The sequence below is a fragment of the Cervus elaphus genome, chromosome X, assembly GCF_910594005.1.
Source record: "Cervus elaphus chromosome X, mCerEla1.1, whole genome shotgun sequence".
Taxonomy (NCBI): Eukaryota; Metazoa; Chordata; class Mammalia; order Artiodactyla; family Cervidae; genus Cervus; species Cervus elaphus.
Genome location: NC_057848.1, coordinates 77,701,150 through 77,721,898, shown reverse-complemented (window position 1 = coordinate 77,721,898; position 20,749 = coordinate 77,701,150). Strand labels below are relative to the sequence as shown.

General features: G+C 36.3%; 1 protein-coding gene across 1 annotated transcript; it reads right to left on the bottom strand.

The window, feature by feature from the left end:
- Positions 1-15,324: 15,324 nt before the first annotated feature.
- LOC122690366 (dynein light chain 1, cytoplasmic-like) lies at positions 15,325-19,153 on the bottom strand. Its single transcript, XM_043897396.1, has 2 exons — positions 19,104-19,153; positions 15,325-16,058 (listed from the first exon to the last, which is right to left on the bottom strand). The coding sequence occupies exons 1-2, from the start codon at positions 19,151-19,153 to the stop codon at positions 15,623-15,625; spliced, it is 486 nt and encodes a 161-aa protein (XP_043753331.1). The 3' UTR covers positions 15,325-15,622.
- Between the last annotated feature and the right edge of the window lie 1,596 nt (positions 19,154-20,749).

Here is a 20,749-nt window from a genome sequence, read left to right as displayed (position 1 = left end):
AGAAATAAAGTCTGTCGCTGTTTCCACTGTTTCCCCATCTTTTTGCCATGAAGTGCTGGAAACAGATGCCATTATCTTAGTTTTTTGAATGTTGTGTTTTAAGCCAACTTTTTCACTCTCCTCTTACACTCTCATTAAGAGGTTCTTTAGTTCTTCTTCGGTTTCTGCCAAAAGAGTGGTGTCATCTGCGTATCTGAGGTTATTGATATTTCTCCTGACAATCTTGATTCCAGTTTGTGCTTCATCCAGTCCAGCATTTCTCATGATGTACCCGGCATATAAGTTAAATAAGCAGGGTGACAATATACATCCTTGACCTACTCCTTTCCCAAATTGGAGCCAGTCTGTTGTTCCATGTCCAGTTCTAACTGTTGCTTCTTGACCTGCATGCAGATTTCTGAAGAGGCATGTCAGGTGGTCTGGTATTCCCATCTCTTGAAGAATTTTGCACAGTTTGTTGTGATCCAGACAGTCAAAGGCTGTGGCATAGTCAATAAAGCAGAAATAGATGTTTCTCTGATATTCTCTTTCTTTTTCAATGATCCAATGGATGTTGGCAATTTGACCTCTGGTTCCTCTGCCTTTTCTAAATCCAGCTTGAACATCTGGAAGTTCATGCTTCACGTACTGTTGAAGCCTGGCTTGGAGAATTTTGAGCATTACTTTGCTAGCCTGTGAGATGAGTGCAATTGTGCAGTAGTTTGAACATTCTTTGGCATCGCCTTTCTTTGGAATTGGAATGAAAACTGACCTTTTCCAGTCCTGTGGCCACTGCTGAGTTTTCCAAATTTGCTGGCATATTGAGTGCAGCACTTTCACAGCATCATCTTTTAGGAGTTGAAATAGCTCTATTGGAATTCTATCACCTCCACAAGCTTTGTTCTTAGTGATGCTTCCTTGACCTCACATTCCAGTATATCTGTCTCTAGGCGAGTGATCACACCATTGTGATTATCTGGGTCATGAGGATCTTTTTGTATAGTTCTTCTGTGTATTCTTGCCACCTCTTCTTAATATCTTCAGCTTCTGTTAGGTCCATATCATTTGTGTCCTTTATTGTGCCCATCTTTGCATGAAGTATTCCCTTGGCATCTCTATTTTTTTGAAAAGATCTCTAGTTTTTCTGATTCTCTTGTGTTCCTCTATTTCTTTGCATTGGTCACTGAGAAAAGCTTTCTCATCCCTCCTTGCTATTTTTTGGAACTCTGCGTTCAAATGGGTATATCTTTCCTTTTCTTCTTTGCCTTTAGCTTCTTTTCTCAGCTATTTGTAAAGCCTCCTTAGACAACCATTTTGCCTTTTAGCATCTCTTTTTCTTGGGGATGTCTTGATCACTGCCTCCTGTACAAAGTCACGGACCTCCATCCATAGTTCTTCAGGCACTCTCTCTATTAGATCTAATCCCTTGAATTTATTTGTTTTTGAACAAAGACATACATAAAAGCCATTCAGTCAGAAGGAGTAGAAGTGGAGGTCAGGGGTTATCCGGAGAATGAATAATCAGTGCCTAGATAACGAGAGATGTCTATACTCATGTTTATGTAAGATTTTTCTTAAATGACTCAGCATCTTTCATTTCACCTGCTACTCCAGGGATTTGATTTACTGTACTCCTTAAGAAAGGAAGTGACCTAAGTAATTAGAGAATTACCTAAGGTAGTAGACTGTATGCCTCCTTCTGTCAAAATCTTCCATAGAGCCATAGAATGGCAGACATCATAGATATATCATAGGGCATCAAGCAACTCTTCACATTTCAAGGATGAGAAATTGGGGTCCAGAGAGAGAAAAATGACTCTTCCAAGGTAACATAACTGATTAATAGCAGAGCTGGTACTAAAAGCCTGGTTTTCCGACTCTTAAGTCCAACACATCATGCCTGTCAATCTAAATGTTTAATTGCTCTACAGTAGTCACTGAGAGGGCTTCTCTGGTGGTTCAATGGTAAAGAATATGCCTACAATGCAGGAAATGTGGGTTTGATCCCTGGGTCAGGAAGATCCCCTAGAGAAGGAAATGGGAACCCACTCCAGTATTCTTGTCTGGAGAATCCCATGAACAAAGGAGCCTGGCGAGCTACAGTCCATAGAATCACAAAAAGTTGGACACGACTGAAAGACTAAACAACAACAGTCCCTGAGAAGTTAGTCCTGTTGATTGTGTCCCTTCATTTTCTCCCTAGGATGGAAGATGCTGGACATTCTCTCCCCTGACTTTCTCCTACAATGTTTGGTTCCTTTTTTTTCTATCTTCAGTGCTACTTTTTTTAGTTCAGGCTGTCATCACCTCCTGTGAAAACTCTTGTGTTTGTCTCACAGTGTATCTCCTTGCCTTTAATTCCACTTTATTCCATTAGCCACACTGGTATTAGAGTGAGTTTTTATAAATAAGATCTAATGATTGTCTTCTCATCATCTTTTATTTCACTTACTAGCACGTGAAGTCCAAAAAATCTCATCATGGTCTAATCCTTAAATGTCAATACTTCTCTAACCTCATTTTTTGTTGCTCTTCTCAACCTCCCATCAGCTCTTTTCATTGTATGATACAATTTAAAGTAGCACTCACACTGTCCCTAAGGTGTTATATAGGTTCTTGTTTCTTAGATTTTGCATATATTATTCCCTGGAGCAATCTCCCCTCCTTTTTATATTAACTAGTAAAATGCTCATGCTTCAAGATCCAGTTAAAGTTTTCCTTTTGATGAAGCCTTCTCCATCACTCCAGCAGAATTACTTTCACTCTATTTATGACATCACTGTGCTATTTACATTCATTCACTACAGCAATGTATGATACATATTTGTATGGAACTCCTGTATTATAATTTAACTTCTTGAAAAAAGTAACCCTGTCTAATTCTCACCCCTTCCTTCTACACACAGTACCTGAATGTGGGCCTTAATAAATACTTGATGTAATGATGCTGAATATACTTTGTAGGTCACAGAGATGACCAGGCACTTAATAAATATTGAGGGTCCATTTTTTTAAGTTGGGCTCTGTCATTCTGGTTAATAGAACCTTCATGTTCACTTTAAAAAGTGTCAATCAAACATAATTTCAATAATCTAGTATAGGAGGTAGACAATAATGAATGTGTTTGGAAAGCATCTGTAATATACTGCTTTTAAATAAAGCAAATATATGAACGTTAGAGCCACCTTTTCAATCATTAGTACCTAAACATTACATCAGCAGCAGCAGCAAATATAATTAGATATCCAAAATATGAAAAATTCTAGTACATTAACACTGAAATGCAACTCAATACATTGTTTTCCTTGGCACATAATTGACAAACATTAAGGGAATACAGTGTTGTTTATTCATAACAAGAGATGGAAACAAACCTAACACCGACAGGACAATCTTCTATACTTTAACAGCTAAACAGGATGGTCAAGAACTAATGCTCTGGTATTTTTGTTTGTTTGTATTTTTATCTGAAAGTTTACACTGCTGAAAATTCATTAAGTATTGCAAATATAAGGCCATTGTCTGGGCAGAAATTTTTATCTGCACCACTGCTGCCTCTGCTTCTCTAATTCCTTCCCCATCTTCCTCCATCTTCTTTCACTAACATTTGCTTTGTGAGTTCCAGCAATTGTAGAAAGAACTGTGTGGCTCATGGCTCTTTTAGTGCTAATCTTGTGTACACAGTTGAGGTTCAGGTTTGGGTATCATTCCTCAGGAATTTGGGATCTTACTTACTCTTGTCACAGAGGTCGCTGCATCTCTGGAGGCCTCTGAAGGTTTTGTGTAGCAGAATCAGAAATGAGTCCATGCTTGGAGAATTCAATGGACAGACAAGCCTGGTGGGCTACAGTCCATGGAATTGCAAAGAGTCAGACACTACTGAGTGACTAACACTACTACACTGCACCCATTTGTTCAGTCACAGCCAAAAGCATATCAGTGAGGAATTGGCACCACCAAAGAAGCAAGTTTGTCTTGTATAGTTTAGAAGGAATACACGATCTAAGAATAACTGTTGGCCACTTCATTAACTCCTTGATGTGGTCTTTATTAAAGTGGATTCCAGCTACCAACATTTGATGCTGTCCTAGTGATGACTCCTTGGGCATTCATGTATATGCTCAAGATGTTAAAAATTCCAAGGCTCATTTATTGGAAAGATGTCTTACCATATTGCAGTGCTATGCCCAATGGATGTGTGACTCTCATCACACATCAAGGGTATGATATTTGTATATAAAAGTGAAATACATAGATATCTTAATGTAATTAATGCAATTAAGATATCTATGCATTTCATTTTCAATGTAATTAGGTATTAATTAATGTAATTAATATATATATATATTTCATTTTTCAATGTAATTAAGATATATATATATATATATATATATGCATACATATATATTAATTTTGGAGAAGGAAACAAGAACCCACTCCAGTATTCTTGCCTGGAGAATTCCATGGACAGAAGAACCTGGCAGGCTACAGTCCATGGGGTCCAAAGATTTGGACACGACTGAGTGACTAATGCACACATGTATGTTAATTTCCCTCATAAAGCTATGAATTTCATATGCTGGAGTATGTGTAACCATTCAGCTTTGTGCCCTTGGTGTTTTGTGAGTGAAACCATAGCTTGGTGCAATTTGAGAACAGATTAGGGGACAACTCTAAGCTATACTGCAAATAAGAAGTTCTTATTTCTCTAATTCCACAAGTCTAGTTCTGGTTGTTTAAGTGGCAAGATGGGATTTACTTAGTTTTTTTTTTTTTTTTTTTTTCTAGAAATAAATGATCTTATAGGTGAAATGATAAATGAACGAATAAATGAATTAATGAATGATTATGATGACAAACCTTTTATCCAGTGTCAAGGTGATAGAATAACACAGAATGTGGGGTCATATAGCATTAACTGGGATGAAGAATAAAGGTAATTATACCCTTTTGGGGGAAAGAAGAGTAGCTCCTAGCCTTAGTCAAGGTGAGCCCTGAACATGATAGCAAATTTGACACAGTTTGACTTGTATACCCCTTTGATGATTTTCTGCACTATTTACATATTTTCCCCAGTTCTTATGCACGTAGTCTTGGGAAGGCTTCTGGTTCTCTGAAAGCTATGTGTGCTGACCTTCTTTAGCATACAGTTCACTGCTCTAGATATTTCCAGATTACTTTTCATTACCTATGTGTCCTTGGATCCAACTTTTTGGAATCTTGTTCTGTGATGGGGCTACTGAGAGGTTTTTAACAATTAAAAGCTGAATGGGAAATTTTTCTTCAAAGGTAATGTTTGATTTTTAGCTGAGACCTTCCAGGCCTTAACCTTAAGGAATGATTATAATAGTGAATATTTCAGCAAATGTATAGCAAACAACTTCAATGTTTTGGCACAACTATGGATATAAAGAGATGAAGAAAACATGATCTCTACACTTCAAGTTTAATGAAGAACTAGATATGGAATTTTATGCATAACAATTTGAGATTTTAATGGCTACGATAGAGAGAGTGACACAGAGAAAGGAGAAGGTTAACTGCCTAAAGAATTGGGGTAAATTTCATAAGGAAAGTGAAGTTTGAATTACTATAAAAAGTTACTAGTAACTAGTAGATACTTTAAAAATTATTCTGAAAACAGAGGAACAGTTGGAAAAGGCAAAAACTAGAAACTGTTTCAGTGCTTCAGGGTATAGGTGATAATAGTGTGAGCTAAGAAAATAAAAGGAAAACAAAGGAGAGTTGAAAATTTTCATTCTTAATTTTGTAGATAGAATCAACAGGAATTGACTAGTGACTCTTTTGTATATGAAGTATGAGAAAGAAGGGAATGCTTAGGACAAACCTCTTGTTTCTAGCTGATCTATGTCAAAGGTAGTGCTGTCATATGATGAAAATTATAAAGAAGAAGGCTAAGGGTGCGTGGGGCAGTAAGACATTAGCTTGTCCCTTCCTGTTCAAAGGATGAATCATTCAGGATGGCCATGTGGGTGGGAACACATAGGTCAGTTCTCCATTTTTTTTCCAATTAGAAATTTTTGATCAAACTACTTAATCTGGGTGGCATTATCCATATTGTTCAGAGCCTTGCATTTGCATTCTTGACTCATAATAATGCTATATATTTGAAGCATGTGTGCCTCCAAACTAATCTTTGATAGTGTAGACTTGGGGAAAAACAAATGTCTTTACTCTCCCCACCAAAAAAAAAAAAAAGAAAAAGATCTTGTCCACTGTTCTATCACAGTGCATGAAATCCTCTGCCATTTACTGTAATATATTAGGCTTAAGTTATTGTATTCTCTGATATTGAGTTAGACAGGATTTGTTCATTTTTGTAAATGAATCCTACTACCCTGAGGGGTTAGACTTTGAGATGTCAGAAAAGGGAATTTGAGAGCATAGGACTGTCACCTTCAAGGTCCAGGATGGGCCTCTGTGGTAGGAGAATATGGGCTGTATGGGAGAGGCTATCAGTGCCTGACAGAGAAGGGGCACAGTCCTTGTCCATTTCTGTTTTGACAGGGGTCAGGCCTCTATGAATGTTTATTTTTTACTAGAAAGCTACCTACCAGAACATTATGAGATTTAATTAATGGTTGCCAAAAGCTTCACAACAATAATGTCATGTCAAATGATTTATAATTGCTGCAGAAAGCAACTAATACTCTGTTAGGGAATGCACCCTGAATTATTACTTTCTGCTGTAGAACATGGGAACCAATATGTCATGAATATAAGTGAGAAGTCCAAGTATAGATATGGTTTGATGAAGATCTTACACATCTCTGGTCAGAGGGTAAATTCCCTGTTAAAAAAAGGTTGAGGAGTAGTGAAGGAGAGCTTGGTCTTATAGCATTGATTTTCCAGAAATTGGCTTGTCTCAGCTTGCCATTGCAGATAAACTGGGTCCTGAAACAGTGGGTCCATTCAAATTGACCGTGAAAAGCTGGATCAGAGCCAGCACAACTTTCTAGTCTCATTCTTCTAAATTAGAAGCATTTTGCTTTATTTATTTATTAAAAAAGTCTTAATTTTCTACAATCAATACCTGTAAGTCTATATATTCAACTTTAAGATTACTTCTCTTATCTGTCTGTTTTCCAGTTCCTCTTCAACTTTCCTTAGGACCTCAGAATGTTTTGTTTGACATATTTTGATAGTGTTCTAACTACTTTTTACCACACTGCAATTTTTTCTCCAATTATCACTTTTAGGATAATCATATTAAGTATTACATAAAATTGTCTTTGACTTTGCAAAGAGAAATAGACTGTGGGTTAAAAGCATGAGCTCAATATAAACTCTTAAATATTGATATTTACACAGAAACTTATCTTAAACTATCTTAGAACTTGATAGGAGTGGCATTTGGATCATTAAAATAATATCCAGTAGGGATAAAAATAAGGCTGCACAAGATGGTTTAAAATCACTTACTATTTTTCCACTATAGAGAATAGAAAGATAAAATTTCCCTGTATGGAGGTGGCATAGTTTTGAGTAGCTATCCTGGATATACTTCATATCTCCCCCGCAGATCCACCACCCTCCAATCTCCACCTTCTTTGTGGAGGCCCTTTGGATAAAGGGCCTCAGTGGACTGTACTGACAGTCTCCCTTCTGCTCTGGCTTCTTATGGGATATAGCCAATGAGATGCATTTCAGAATATCAGAAAGCTAGTGAAAGAGAGGTCAGTCTACAAGTTGGTTGTGGTTTCATTTCTTTCCTTAAGACTAGAGATCTTGCTTTATTTCTGTTCTGGGAACCATGTTATCATCTTTATCCCTTTAGCTCTAGTGTTGGTGAGGTATCTGTGCTATTGCTAGCTAAGAATATTAATGAGAACTTGATTTTCCTAATCCTGTTATTTATTTTAACACTGTTAACACTTTAAACACATTATTGCATTATCCTCAATTATCTTATTTGATTATATGCTGTTTCTTGCTGGAACCCTAACTCATATGGTGGCTTTACTGGACACTGTACTATTTACTACCAGAAAGAAGGAATTCACAGGATACTTCAAAAGCAAAACTCTGATTTTTTAGGGTAAATTCTACCCAATCAGTAGATTTTACTGACATATATAAAGATACTATAGAATTGGTCAACTCTTTCAGTGATTTAGGAATATGTATGTTTTGTAACCAGTTTATCTGGGTGTTCATATGAGAGATACACTTTATATGGATGCTGTATTAGTTGCAATACGTTAAGCTTATGTTGTAGTAACAAATCTTAGGAGGTTAACAGAACAAAACTTTACTTTTCACTCAGCTGAAATTTGCTGGGGGTCTGAGTAGTATTGCAGGGGTGTCTGTTTTCTATGCAGTAATTCAACAGTCTAGCAATCTTATAGTTCCATGATCTCAACCTAAGATCTTATCCCTAGTATCCTAATGTAAGAAGGAGACTATAGAATTGTTCAGGAACTTTTTACTTCTTCAAAACATAAGCGACACAATCACATTTCATTGATGAGTGCCAATCATAAAGCTCTGTCAAACTTCAAGGCAGTTATGAAGAGGTTTTTAAAATCCCTAAAGGAGGATCATAGGCTCTAGGAATAAGATTTCATAAACCTATCTGTCTCAGGTGCTATAATAAGATATATTTTACAGCTGAGGTGGGTACTTGGTTACACAAACTTCAATATTTTCCAAGTTAAAATCATTGCAGCTTTGGTTTTCCATTTGTCTCTTAGGGTAAAGCCAAAATGTTTATGTAGCAAAATTTTTGACTTACACTATTTTCTACCTGCTTCGATAATTGCTATTCCTTGGTAGTAGTTGTTGCTGTTGTTCAGGCGATAAGTTCTGCCAGCTCTTTGTGATGCCATGGATTGCAGCACACCAGGCTCCTCTGTCCCCCACTATTTCCCAGGGTTTCCTCAAACTCATGTCCATTGAGCTGGTTATGTAATCTAACCATCTCATCCTCTCCTCCCCCCTTCTCCTTTTGCCTTCAATCTTTCCCAGCATCAGGGTCTTTTCTAGCTGAGGTCTTTTTGGCTCTTTGCATCAGGTGGCCAAAGTATTGGAGCTTCAGAAACAGTTCTTCCAATGAATATTTAGGGTTCATTTCCCTAAGGATTGACTGGTTTGATCTCCTTGCTGTCCAAGGGACTCTCAAGAGTCTTCTCCAGCACCACAATTTGAAAGCATCGATTCTTTGTTGCTCAGCATTCTTTATGGTCCAACTCTCACATCCATACATGACTACTGGAAAAACCACAGCTTTGACTATATGGACCTTTGTTGGTAAAGTAAAATCTCTGATTTTTAATGTCCTGTTTGTCATAGTTTTCCTTCAAAGGAGCAAGTATATTTTAATTTCATGGCTGCAGTTACTGTCTGCAGTGATTTTGGAGCCCAAGAAAATAAAATCTGTCACTGTTTTCAATTTTCCCCCATCTATTTGCCATTAAGTGATGGGACTGGATGCCATGATCTTATTTTTTATAATTTCAGGTTTTAAGCCAGCTTTTCCAGTCTCCTCTTTTACCCTCATCAAGGGGCTCTTTAGTTCCTCTTCACTTTCTGCCATTAGAGTGGTATCATCTGAATATCTGAGGTTACTGATATTTCTCCTTGCAATCTTGCTTCCAGCTTGTGATTCCCCAGCCTGGCATTTTGCATGATGTACTCTGCATATAAGTTAATTTTGCAGGGTGACAATATACAGCCTTGCCATTTTCCTTTCTCAATTTTGAACCAGTCAGTTGTACCATGTCTGGTTCTAACTGTTGCTTCTTGACTCGCATGCAGATTTCTCAGCAGACAGCTAAAGTGATCTGTTATCCCCATTTCTTTAAGAATTTCCCACAGTTTGTTGTGATCCACACAGGCAAAGGCTTTAGCACAGTTAGCCAAGCAGGAATAGATCTTTTTTTTTCTGGAATTCCCTTGCTTTCTCCATGATCCAACGAATGTCAGCACTTTGATCTCTGGTTTCCTCTGCCTTTTCAAAATCCAGATTGTACATCTGGAAGTTCTTGGTTCATGTATTGTTGAAGTGTAGCTTGAAGGATTTTTAGCATAACCTTGCTAGCATGTGAAATGAACACAATTGTACAGTAGCTGGAACATTCTTTAACATTGCCGTTCTATGGGATTGGAATGAAATGAGCTTTTCCAGTCCTGTGGCCACTGCTGAGTTTTCCAAATTTGTTGACATATTGAGTGCACACTTTAGCAGCAACATCTTTTGAAATAGCTCAACTGGAATTCTATCACCTCCACTAACTGTTAATAGTAATGCTTCCTAAGGTCCATTTGACTTCACACTCCAGGATGTCTAGCTCTAGGTGAGTGACCCCACGATTGTGGTTATCTGAGTCATTAAGACTTCATTTGTATATATTTTTTTCTGTGTATTCTTGCCACCTCTTCTTAATCTCTTCTGGTTCTATTAGGTCCTTACCATGTCTGTCTTTTATCATGCCTATCCATGCATGAAAAGTTCTCTTAATATCTCCAATTTTTTAAAAGAGATCTTTAGTCTTTTCCATTCTATTGTTTACCTCTATTTCTTTGTATTGTTCACTTAGGAAGGCCTTCTTATATCTCCTTGCTATTTTGGGGAAATCTGCATTCAGCTGAGTCTATCTTTCCCTTTCTCCCTTGCCTTTCACTTCTCTTCTTTCCTCAGTTATTTGTAGCATCTCCTCAGACAACTACTTTGCCTTCTTGCCTTTCTTTTCCTTGGGGATGGTTTTGGTCTCTGCCTCATGTACAATGTTACAAACCTCCATTCATAGTTTTTCAGGCACTCTGTCTACCAGATCTAATCCGTTGAATCTATTCATCACCTCCTCTGTAATATAAAGGGATTTGATTTAGGTCATAGCTGAATGACCTAGTGGTTTTCCCTATGTTCTTCAATTTAAGTCTGAATTTTGCAATAAGGAGCTGGTGATCTGAGCCACAGTCAGCTCCAGGTCTTTTTTTTTTTTCTGACTGTATAGAGCTTCTTCATCTTTGGCTACAAAGAACATAATCAATCTGATTTTGATATTGACCATCAGTTATGTCCATGTGTAGAGTTGTCTCTTAGGTTGTTGGAAAAGAGTGTTTACTATGATGAGTATGCTCTCTTGAAAAAACTCTGTTAGTCTTTGCCCTGCTTCACTTTGTACTACAAGTCAAAACTTGCCTGTTATTCCAGGTTTCTCTTGACTTCCTACTTTTGCATTCCAGTCCCTCATGATGCAAAGGACCTCTTTTTTGGCATTAGTTCTAGAAGGTCTTTTAAGTCTTCGTAGATCCAGTCAAATTCAGCTTCTTCAGCATTAATCATTGGGGCATAAACTTGGGTTACTGTGATGTTGAATGGTTTGCTTTGGAAATGAACCAAGATCATTCTATCATTTTTGAGGTTGCACTCAAGTACTGCATTTTGAACTTTTTTTGTTGATTTCTAGATCCTGTATGAGACCTTAAATACTAAATTTTGCCACTAGCTAGTATGATTTCAGCTTCTGGAAGATTTCTTCCTGGCAGTGGAAATTTAGTATTTTGAGATAAGAGCACAACATAGAGTTCCTAGTTGTGTGCTTTTTAAACCTAAATAAGCAAGCTCACTGTAAACATCGAGTCACTATTTCATGCAACACTGTCAGAAGTAGTATCTCCAAAATTACCTCACTGTCTAGAATAATATGATTATATAGGTCCATTATAAAATGTTGCAAAATACTCGAAAGCTTGCTCTCATTTACTTTATGCTTGGAGGTTTTCTCAATAGTGGGGCATTTCACTCAAGTTTTGAAACCTGAGTTATATATATAGCAGTCAGCGGTTTGAGGCTCATAGCTGGCTAGCTAATTTATCTGGCTCCTAAATCTCTGATTCAGAGCCTGGGGCAAATATTTCTAGGGGTTTTGGATGTTGCCTCATTGAAAGAAGCCTGCTTTTCTTTCTGACATTACTCTGAGGAAAATAAAAGATACAAATGTTTATCTATGTAGATATCTCTGTGTATACATGTATGTGTATGTGTGTTTATTGATTATATTCTCTCTCTCTCCAGCATTCTTTTGCTTTTGTTATTCCCATCCTTTTTTCTTACCTTGATCTTACCCTCATCTATTCTTTGTCACTTACTGGTATCTTTTTTCTCTGTTCACAATTTCTTTCATTTTCAGTCTTATTTGTCTATTTGTCTGATATTTGTTTCATTATTTTCCCTTTACACTCATTGTTGTTTTTTTTTTTTTTTTTTTTATCTTCTCTCTCAAACTTCAGAGAATGGGCTGCATGTGGCTTGACTTCTACCCTCCATTCCTTTCCCTCTGCCTTCCTACTCTGCTTGTTGTCCACCTGAACTGGTTATGGCAGTAGTGTTTTCAAAGGCAGAGCCATTTTATTCAGAGATAGTGGATTGTGTGAAGGGTAGGGAAATGGTGTTACTGTTCTCCCATCTTTTTTGAAAGGAATGTCCTATTTGCTATTAGTTTTCCTATACTGGGGAAAACCTAACCTATGCATTTTTCTTCTGAAAACAATTTAGAACAGATTATTAACATTTTTGCTTCTTACCATGGAAACAGATAGACCAATTAGGAGACTTCATTCCCCCCTTCCCCATGTAGCAGTTGCTTTTTATAATCATCTGACCTCCTCTTTCTACCCCCTGCTATTCACTTCATGTAAAGGATCCACATTCACAATAGTCTTCTAATTTTTGGCTTTGAGAGAAATGGTATGCCCATCATGAATGAAAAATGTACTCTTTTGCTGGAATTAGTATCTTGGGGAACGGCCAAATTCCAATTTGCTACCTAAAAATGACTGAGTCAGCTGTGTTCTTCCTCACTTCTTGTTAAATCTGCTGAGCTGTGTGGCAGCCTGGTGGTCTGCCTGTTACATTTTTCTCTAAGTATGACTTTGTTCCTGAGGAGAATGATAGTACAGGAAGTTGATTCATGATATTTAGAGATTCTTGATGCTACAAAGTACTGAGTTTCCCAATTCAATGGAATAGTGGATTGCCCCATCAAATCTATTCTATTCTTAATTTTAACTGAAAAAAAAAATGTTAGTTCATCTACGTATTATTTACTTTAGCACTTCCAGCACGCCAGGCACTTGCCTAAGTCTAAGGCAGAGAGCATACCTTCCCAGAGCTTCCCAGGACAGGAGTTTTACTCTAAGCCACATATTGGAATCACTTAAAAATGTACTTAAGTCTGAGTTTCACTCTTAGAGATTCTGATTTAATATTAATTTTTAAAAGCTCTGCAGATGATTCTAATATTTAACCAAGGATGAGATCTGTAGGTATAGGGCAGCAGTTGTCAGCCTATGATCCCAAACCAACAGCATCAACACCAGTATTACCTAGGAACTTGTTAGAAATGCACATCATTGGGCCACACTCTTATCTTACTAAATCAAAAACTCTAGGAGTGAGGCCCAGCAATCTGAGTTTTAACAACCCCTATAGGTCAGTGATCTGCAAGCTTTTCCTATTAAAGGTCATATTGTACATAATTTAGGTTTGTGAACCATAGGTTCCTGTCGCAAAAACTTAGCTCTGTCATTAGTGCACTAAAGCAACCATAGAGAGTATATAAAAAGATGACTATGACTGTGCTCCAATAAAGCTTTATTTATAGAACAGGGAGTTGGGCTGGATTTGGTCCTTGAACAATCATTTGTTGACCCCAGCTCTAGATGATTCTGATACATGTGAAGCATAGCCGAAAATGTTACCATATATGATAGACTATTTTTTAGGGAAGTAAAGAATGTCAAGACAGTGGATTAGAAGACACTTAACTTGGTTTGCTGGGTGAGAAAAAGATTCAAATAAAAATTACCAGCTAGTAAGAGTTTAGATAAAAGGCAAGGATAGAGCATTCTTGGCAGAGGGAGCTTTCATGCCACATTTCCTGAATATGTACCCTCTATCCATTCAGACTTGCCTTCTTATTGTCTTACTGATCTGCCAGGGATACCTATGTCTACATGAATTTTTATAATACTTCTCCTTCTTAGAATGTCCTTTCTTTTCTTCATATCTGCTTTAGTCTTAACCTATTTTTCAAGGTTCAGTTCAGATTGTAAAGGAAATTTAAAATGCCCTTCCTGTCTCCATATATGTGAGATGTCAGACTGACTCCAGTTGCTCATGAGAAGGCAATGCAAAACCTTTAGGTCAAAGAGCAAGAGAGCTGCTGAAATAAACTGCAAATTTGCAGGTCATATTGGAAGAAGTCAAAGACTTTAGGTGAAATTGATGGATACATATTTAGTATTCAAAGACTTTAAGCAAATAACAAGAAACTTAAATTGCTACAAGAAGGAGGTATTCCAGGGAACAAACTACATGGGATGAGATGAATGTTGCATACCCAAAAGAGAAACCAGACTAGACTAAAATAGTCTAATAAACACTTTAAAACATTATAGATTATTAGCTCTTCCTTAGTGAAGAAAAATGAAGGCTGGTAAATCCTTTATGGATGTTGATATTTTACCATTCAATGTAAGTACTTTTACTTTTCAATATAGATAGTGAATTAATATTTTCAGTAAGTATTTTTGCTATCCAAAAGTATTAAAAAATATTTAAGTTATACATTGAAATGCCTTTTATATACTTTCAAATCAATACATCTACACTGGACAGAACTTACTCGACTATTTAGACTTGATTGCTTAGATTAGGCAAAATCAGAGAAGTAGTCTCCCTTACAGGATTCTGCCTCATTGAGGCTTACTTCATTATGAATCTGCTACAAGTTACACAAAAGCATGGAAAAGACAGAAAGGGTGAATGATATTGAGCAAGAGAGAGACAGGGGAGTGTGTTTATAAGGTTAATTTAAAAAGATATTTTGACAGAAGCCATAAGAAAATGATAGGAGTCATGTTACAGCTGGAACTAGAAAATGTAAGACTTTCTATTCTCTGCTAATTTGTTTAGAATTTATCCTGACAGATATGGTGAGACATTTATATTTAAACATTCAAGGGGAGTGATATGATTAATCTTATATTTTACAAAGAAACTCTAAAAATTATGTGGAGGAATAAACTGGAGAGAGGTAATCATGGACAGGGAGAAAATAGTGAATTCCATTTTGGGTATGTTGTATTGAGGTACCTCTGAAACATAGGTAATTTTCCCTCACCATCCCAAAACTTCCTGCATCAGTTTTTTAACTGGAGTCTTTTATTAAACTACTCACCTAATGAACCAAAAATTAGCTATTAATAATCACATATGCATTAGAAAAAAACAGAAATATTAAAGCAAAAAGGAATTTTAGTGAATTCAACTAAAATTTAGCCTCCTCATTTTATAAATAAGAGTTATAACTATAAGAATTTTTTTCACATTTCTCCAACAGATTTATTTTTTTAAAGGAATGGAATTTGAAAAGAAAAAACATGGGGCAGAGAGGTATGGAATAGAAAATAGATACTAATGTAAGATGTTTTGCTAACTACTTTATAACCACAACAAACTAGTACAGAGAATGCCCTATACAAAACACAATAAAGGTTCAAAGATGGAGGTGTTCCCTTAGGCAAGGCTGAAGACTTCAGTCTCTGGTATTTGGAATTTAGGCTGCAGTCCTTTTTTTTTGGATGGATCACTGGGTGTGTAGCACAGTCCATGCTTTTAACCAGATTTGAACAGGAGAATGGCCACTTGGTCCAGGTAGAAGTAGATGAAGTGTTTGGATTCATGTGTCACATAACTACTGAAGTTCCTCCCCACGGTGCAGTGCCAGGTGGGGTTGTACTTCTTGTCAAACTCCTTGATACGGGCTGCAATGTCCTTCTCTATATTATATTTCTCCACTGCCTGAGTAGCACACTCCACCGAGTCCTGTTGCATCTCCTCCGACATATCAGCATTCTTGATGATGGCCTTTCGGTCATACACAGTTACCAAGGAGCAGGGGCTGGCCGACTGCAACAGTCTCCTGGCAGAAGGGCTAGCAAGGCTCACACCTGCGTAGAGAGGCAGTTGCTGCCAAAGCTGGGGCGCATCTCTAAGAAGTTTTATGTAAGCTTCATGGTAATTGCAAAGAGAAACACTTGTGGTAGAAAAGCTAAAAGAGAAATAAATCAAAGCCTACTGCTAAATATGGCAACCCACTCCCAGTATTATATCCTGGAAAATTCCATGGACAGAGGAACCTGACAGGCTACAGTCCGTGGGGTTGAAAAGAGTCTGACTCAACTGAGCGACTAACACACACTGCTAAAAAGTCGTTAAATCAGAAATGAAGACACCAAGAGAGGAAGGCAAAAAAGGAATTATAAAACAGACAGAAAACAATTACCAAAATGGTAATGGCAAATCCTTACTTCTCAGTAATTACCTTAAATGTAAATGGATTAAATTTCCAGTGAAATGACAAAGTGACTGGATGGATACAATGCATGATCCAACTAAAATGCTGCCTACAAGAGACTCACATTAGCATTAAGGATGCATATAGGCTGAAAATAAAGGGATGGCAAAAGATAATCTTTGCAATAATAATTAAAATAGATCAGGGGTGCTAATAGGTGCTTAGTCACTTCAGTTGTGTCTGACTCTTAGCGATGCCATGAACTGTAGCCCGCCAGGTTCCTCTGTCCATGAAATTCTCTAGGCAAGAATACTGGAATGAGTAGCCATTTCCTTCTCCAGGGAATATTCCCGATCCAGGGATCGAACCCAGGTCTCCTGCCTTTCAGGCAGATTCTTTACCATCTGAGCAACCAGAGAAGCTGCCATGATCAGGGGTAACTATACTTAAATCAGACAAAATAATCATTGCATCAAAAGTTGTCACAAGAGACAAAGAAGGTCACATACAACGGTAAAGAGGTCAATATGTCAAAAGGATATAGCACTTGTACATATATATGCACAATGTCATAAAACATAAATATATAAAACAAATATTAACAGAGATGAATGGAAAAATAGCAATGCAATAATAATTGGGGACTTTAATACACCACATTTATCAGTTAGCAGATTATCCAGACAGATGAGTAATATGTAAAAAACAAACAAACAAACAGTTGAACAACAATGCAAACCAAATAAACAGAGGAAATATATGCAGAACATTCTACACAACAGAAGCAGAATATGCAATCTTCTCAAGTGCATAAGGGATATTCTACAGGATAGATCACATATTAGGTCACCAAACAAAATTGGAATCATATTGAATATCTTTTCCAGTCACAATAGAATGAAACTAGGTATCAATAACAGGAGAAAAATTGAAAAGTTCATAAGTGTGTGGAAATTTAATAACCCTCTCCTGAACAGAAAATAGTTCAAAAAAAAAAAAAAATAACAGCATCTTGAGACAAATGCAAATGGAAACACACTCTACCAAAATTTATAGGATTCATTTAAAGCACTTCTAAGAGAGAATTTTATAGCAATAAATATATTAATAAAAAGGAAATACCTCAAATAAACAATTCAAACTTATACCTCAAGGAACTAGAAAAAGAAAGTATTTTTCCTTTTGAACATATTTTTTATTATAACACCCTACTTTTATGTATGTGTGTGTGTGTGTGTAGCAAGAGGCATGCAGATATACATTACAAATACACTATTTTATACAGAAAACATCATATGTAATAGTCAAAGTTAGATTCTAAAAATAGCTGGGTAATTCTCCTACATTAACCAAAACTGAATCAACAGAAAAAAACCTCTCTGGTGTATTTTTATGGTTATACTTTTCATGATTGGTCCAACTGAACTGATTTTTGCATCAATGGTAAACACTTATTGTATGAGTTTCAGATTGTGTGGATTTTTGTGTGGATAATTGAATATTATCCAGTCTATTTAACTAGCATTAGCCATTAATCAACCATTGGATATTGGCTGTAATATTTGTACATATTTACATGTAATCATCACATGGATAAGTTTATAAACATCATGGAGCATTTGAGAAGCTCTGATTATACATGCATTCCCCCAATTTAAACACCTTTTTTTTTGTCAAAATACTTTTAAAAAATTAAACTTACCACTATAGATAAGTAACTCTACAGAATTATAAGGAATTTAGATTTGTTCAAACTATCTTCAGATGGGTTGTGTGTCTACTAATGAATCTTTGCAACTGGATATAATATGAGTTGATTATTCAAAATCAGTATTTAGAGAAAGAATCTTTGGATTCAACATAGAAGAAAATGAATTCTCAAACACTTGTGGTATAAAGGAGGAGGTTGAGAAAAGCAATAGGAAAAACAAAAAATAAAACTAAACTAAAGTATTTGTGTAGGTTTTCCTGAAATGAATAAGTGTTGCCCAGGCTGACATTTCCTTAGTATAGTGTCTTATTTAACTGATGGCTTTTCTATTCCTATTAGAAGGACTTATATTATCTAAACTTTGTGTATGTTAATTCTAGGGAAGTGGCATGTTCTGTCTACACTTATTATTTTGCCTCTAAGGCTTATTTTTTTTTAATTTTTTTTTTATTTTGGGGTATAATTGATTTACAATGTTGTGTTAGTTTCAAATGTACAGAGAAGTGAATCTGTTATACAAATTAATATATCCACCCTTTTTAGATTCTTTTCCCATATAGGTCATTATAGAGTATTGACTGGAATTCTTCGTGCTACACAGAAGGTCCTTATTAGTTATCTATGTTATTGATATATATATAGTAGTGTGTATGTGTCAATTCCAATTTATTCCTCCACCCTTTACCCCTCAGTAACAAGTTTATTTTCCACATTAGCAACTCTTTTGGTTTTGTGAAAGTATTAGTCACTCAGTCATGTCCAACTGTTTGTGACCTCATGGACAGTAGCCCATCAGGTAGATAAGTCCATTTGTAGCATCTTTTTAGATTCCACATATAAGCAATATCATATGATATTTGTCTTCCTCGGTCTGACTGTCTTTACTCAGTATAAGAATCTCTAGGTTCCAACTAATAAAAATAATTGGGAAAAAATAAAAAAAAATAAATAAAATAACTTAAAAAATTAAAAAAAATACAGCAAGAAGTAAAAAAAAAAAAAAGAATCTCTAGGTTCAAACATGTTGCTGAAAATAGCATGCATTTTTCCTTTTTCTGGTCGAGTAATATTCCATTGTGTATATGTACCAATCTTCATAATCCATTTCTATGTTGATGAATATTTTGGTTGCTTCCATTCCTGGCTATTGTGAGTAGTGCTTCAGTGAACATTCAATTGCATGTATTTTTCAAATTATTGTTTTCTCCAAATATATGCCCAGGAGTGGGATGGCTAGATCATATTGTAACTCTGTTTTCAGTTTTATTAAGGAAATCTCCATACTGTTCTTCATAGTGTCTGTACCAATTTGCATTCCAACCAACAGTGTAGGAGGGTTACCTTTTCTCCACCTTATTTCCAGCATTTATTTTTTATAGACTTTTTGGTGATGGCCATTCTGATCAGTGTGAGGTGATACAACATGGTAGTTTTGATTTGCATTTCCCTAAAAATTAGTGATGTTGAGAATCTTCTCATGTGCATCTGTATGTCTTCTTTGAAGAAATGTTTATTTAGATCTTCCACTTATTTTTTGATTGCATTGTTTGCCTTTTTTGATATTGAGCTGCATGAGCTATTTGTGCATTTTGGAGATTAATCCCTTGTGTTTTGCTTCATTTGAAGTATTTTCTCTAATCTGGAGAGTTTTCTTTTCATTTTTTAATGGTTTTGTTTGTTGTGCAAAAGCTTTCACTTAATTAACTCTCATTTGTTTATTTTTGTTTTTTATTTTCATTGTTCTAGGAGGATGATGAAAAAAAAGAACTTGATGCAATTTATATTAGGAAGTGTTCTCCCTGTGTATTCCTCTAATAGTTTTATAGTATCCAGCCTTATGTTTAAATCTTTAATACATTCGAGTTTGACTTTGTGTATGGTGTTAGGGTGTGTTCTAATTTCATTCTTTTAGATATAGCTACCCAGCTTTCCTCGGAGAAGGCAATGGTAACCCACTCCAGTACTCTTGCCTGGAAAATCCATTGGATGGAGGAGCCTGGTAGGCTGCAGTCCATGGGGTCACGAAAAGTTGGACATGACTGAGCAACTTAATTTTCACTTTTCACTTTCCTGCATTGGAGAGGGAAATGGCAACCCACTTCATTGTTCTTGCCTGGAGAATCCTAGGGATGGGGGAGCCTGGTGGGTTGCCATCTATGGGGTCACACAGAGTCAGACACGACTGAAGCAACTTAACATCAGCAGCAGAAACCCAGCTTTCCTAGCACCACTTATTGAAAAGACTGTTTTTTCCTCCACTGTATATTCTTGCCTACTTTGTCACAGATTATGTGACCATAAATTCATGGGTTAATCTGTGGATTTTCTGTCCTGGTTCATTGATCTGTATTCCTGTTTTGTGCCAATACCATACTGTTTTGATGACTGTATCATTTGTAGTATAGTCTGAAGTCAGGAAACCTGATTCCTCCAGCTCTGTTTTTCTTTCCCAAGATGGCTTTGACTATTCAAGGTCTTTTTTGTCTCCACAAAAATTTTAAGACATTTTCCCCTTGTTCTTTGAAAAATGCCATTGGTAAGAGGACAAGGATTTCACCAAATCTGTAGATTGCCTTGGGTAGTATAATCATTTTGACAATAGTGATTCTTCCAACCCAAGAACATGGTATACTTTTTCATCTGTCTGTGCCATCTTTGATTTCTTTCATCAGTGTCTTATAATTTTTGGAGTTCAGGTCTTTTACTTCCTTCAGTAGGCTTAGTGCTATATATT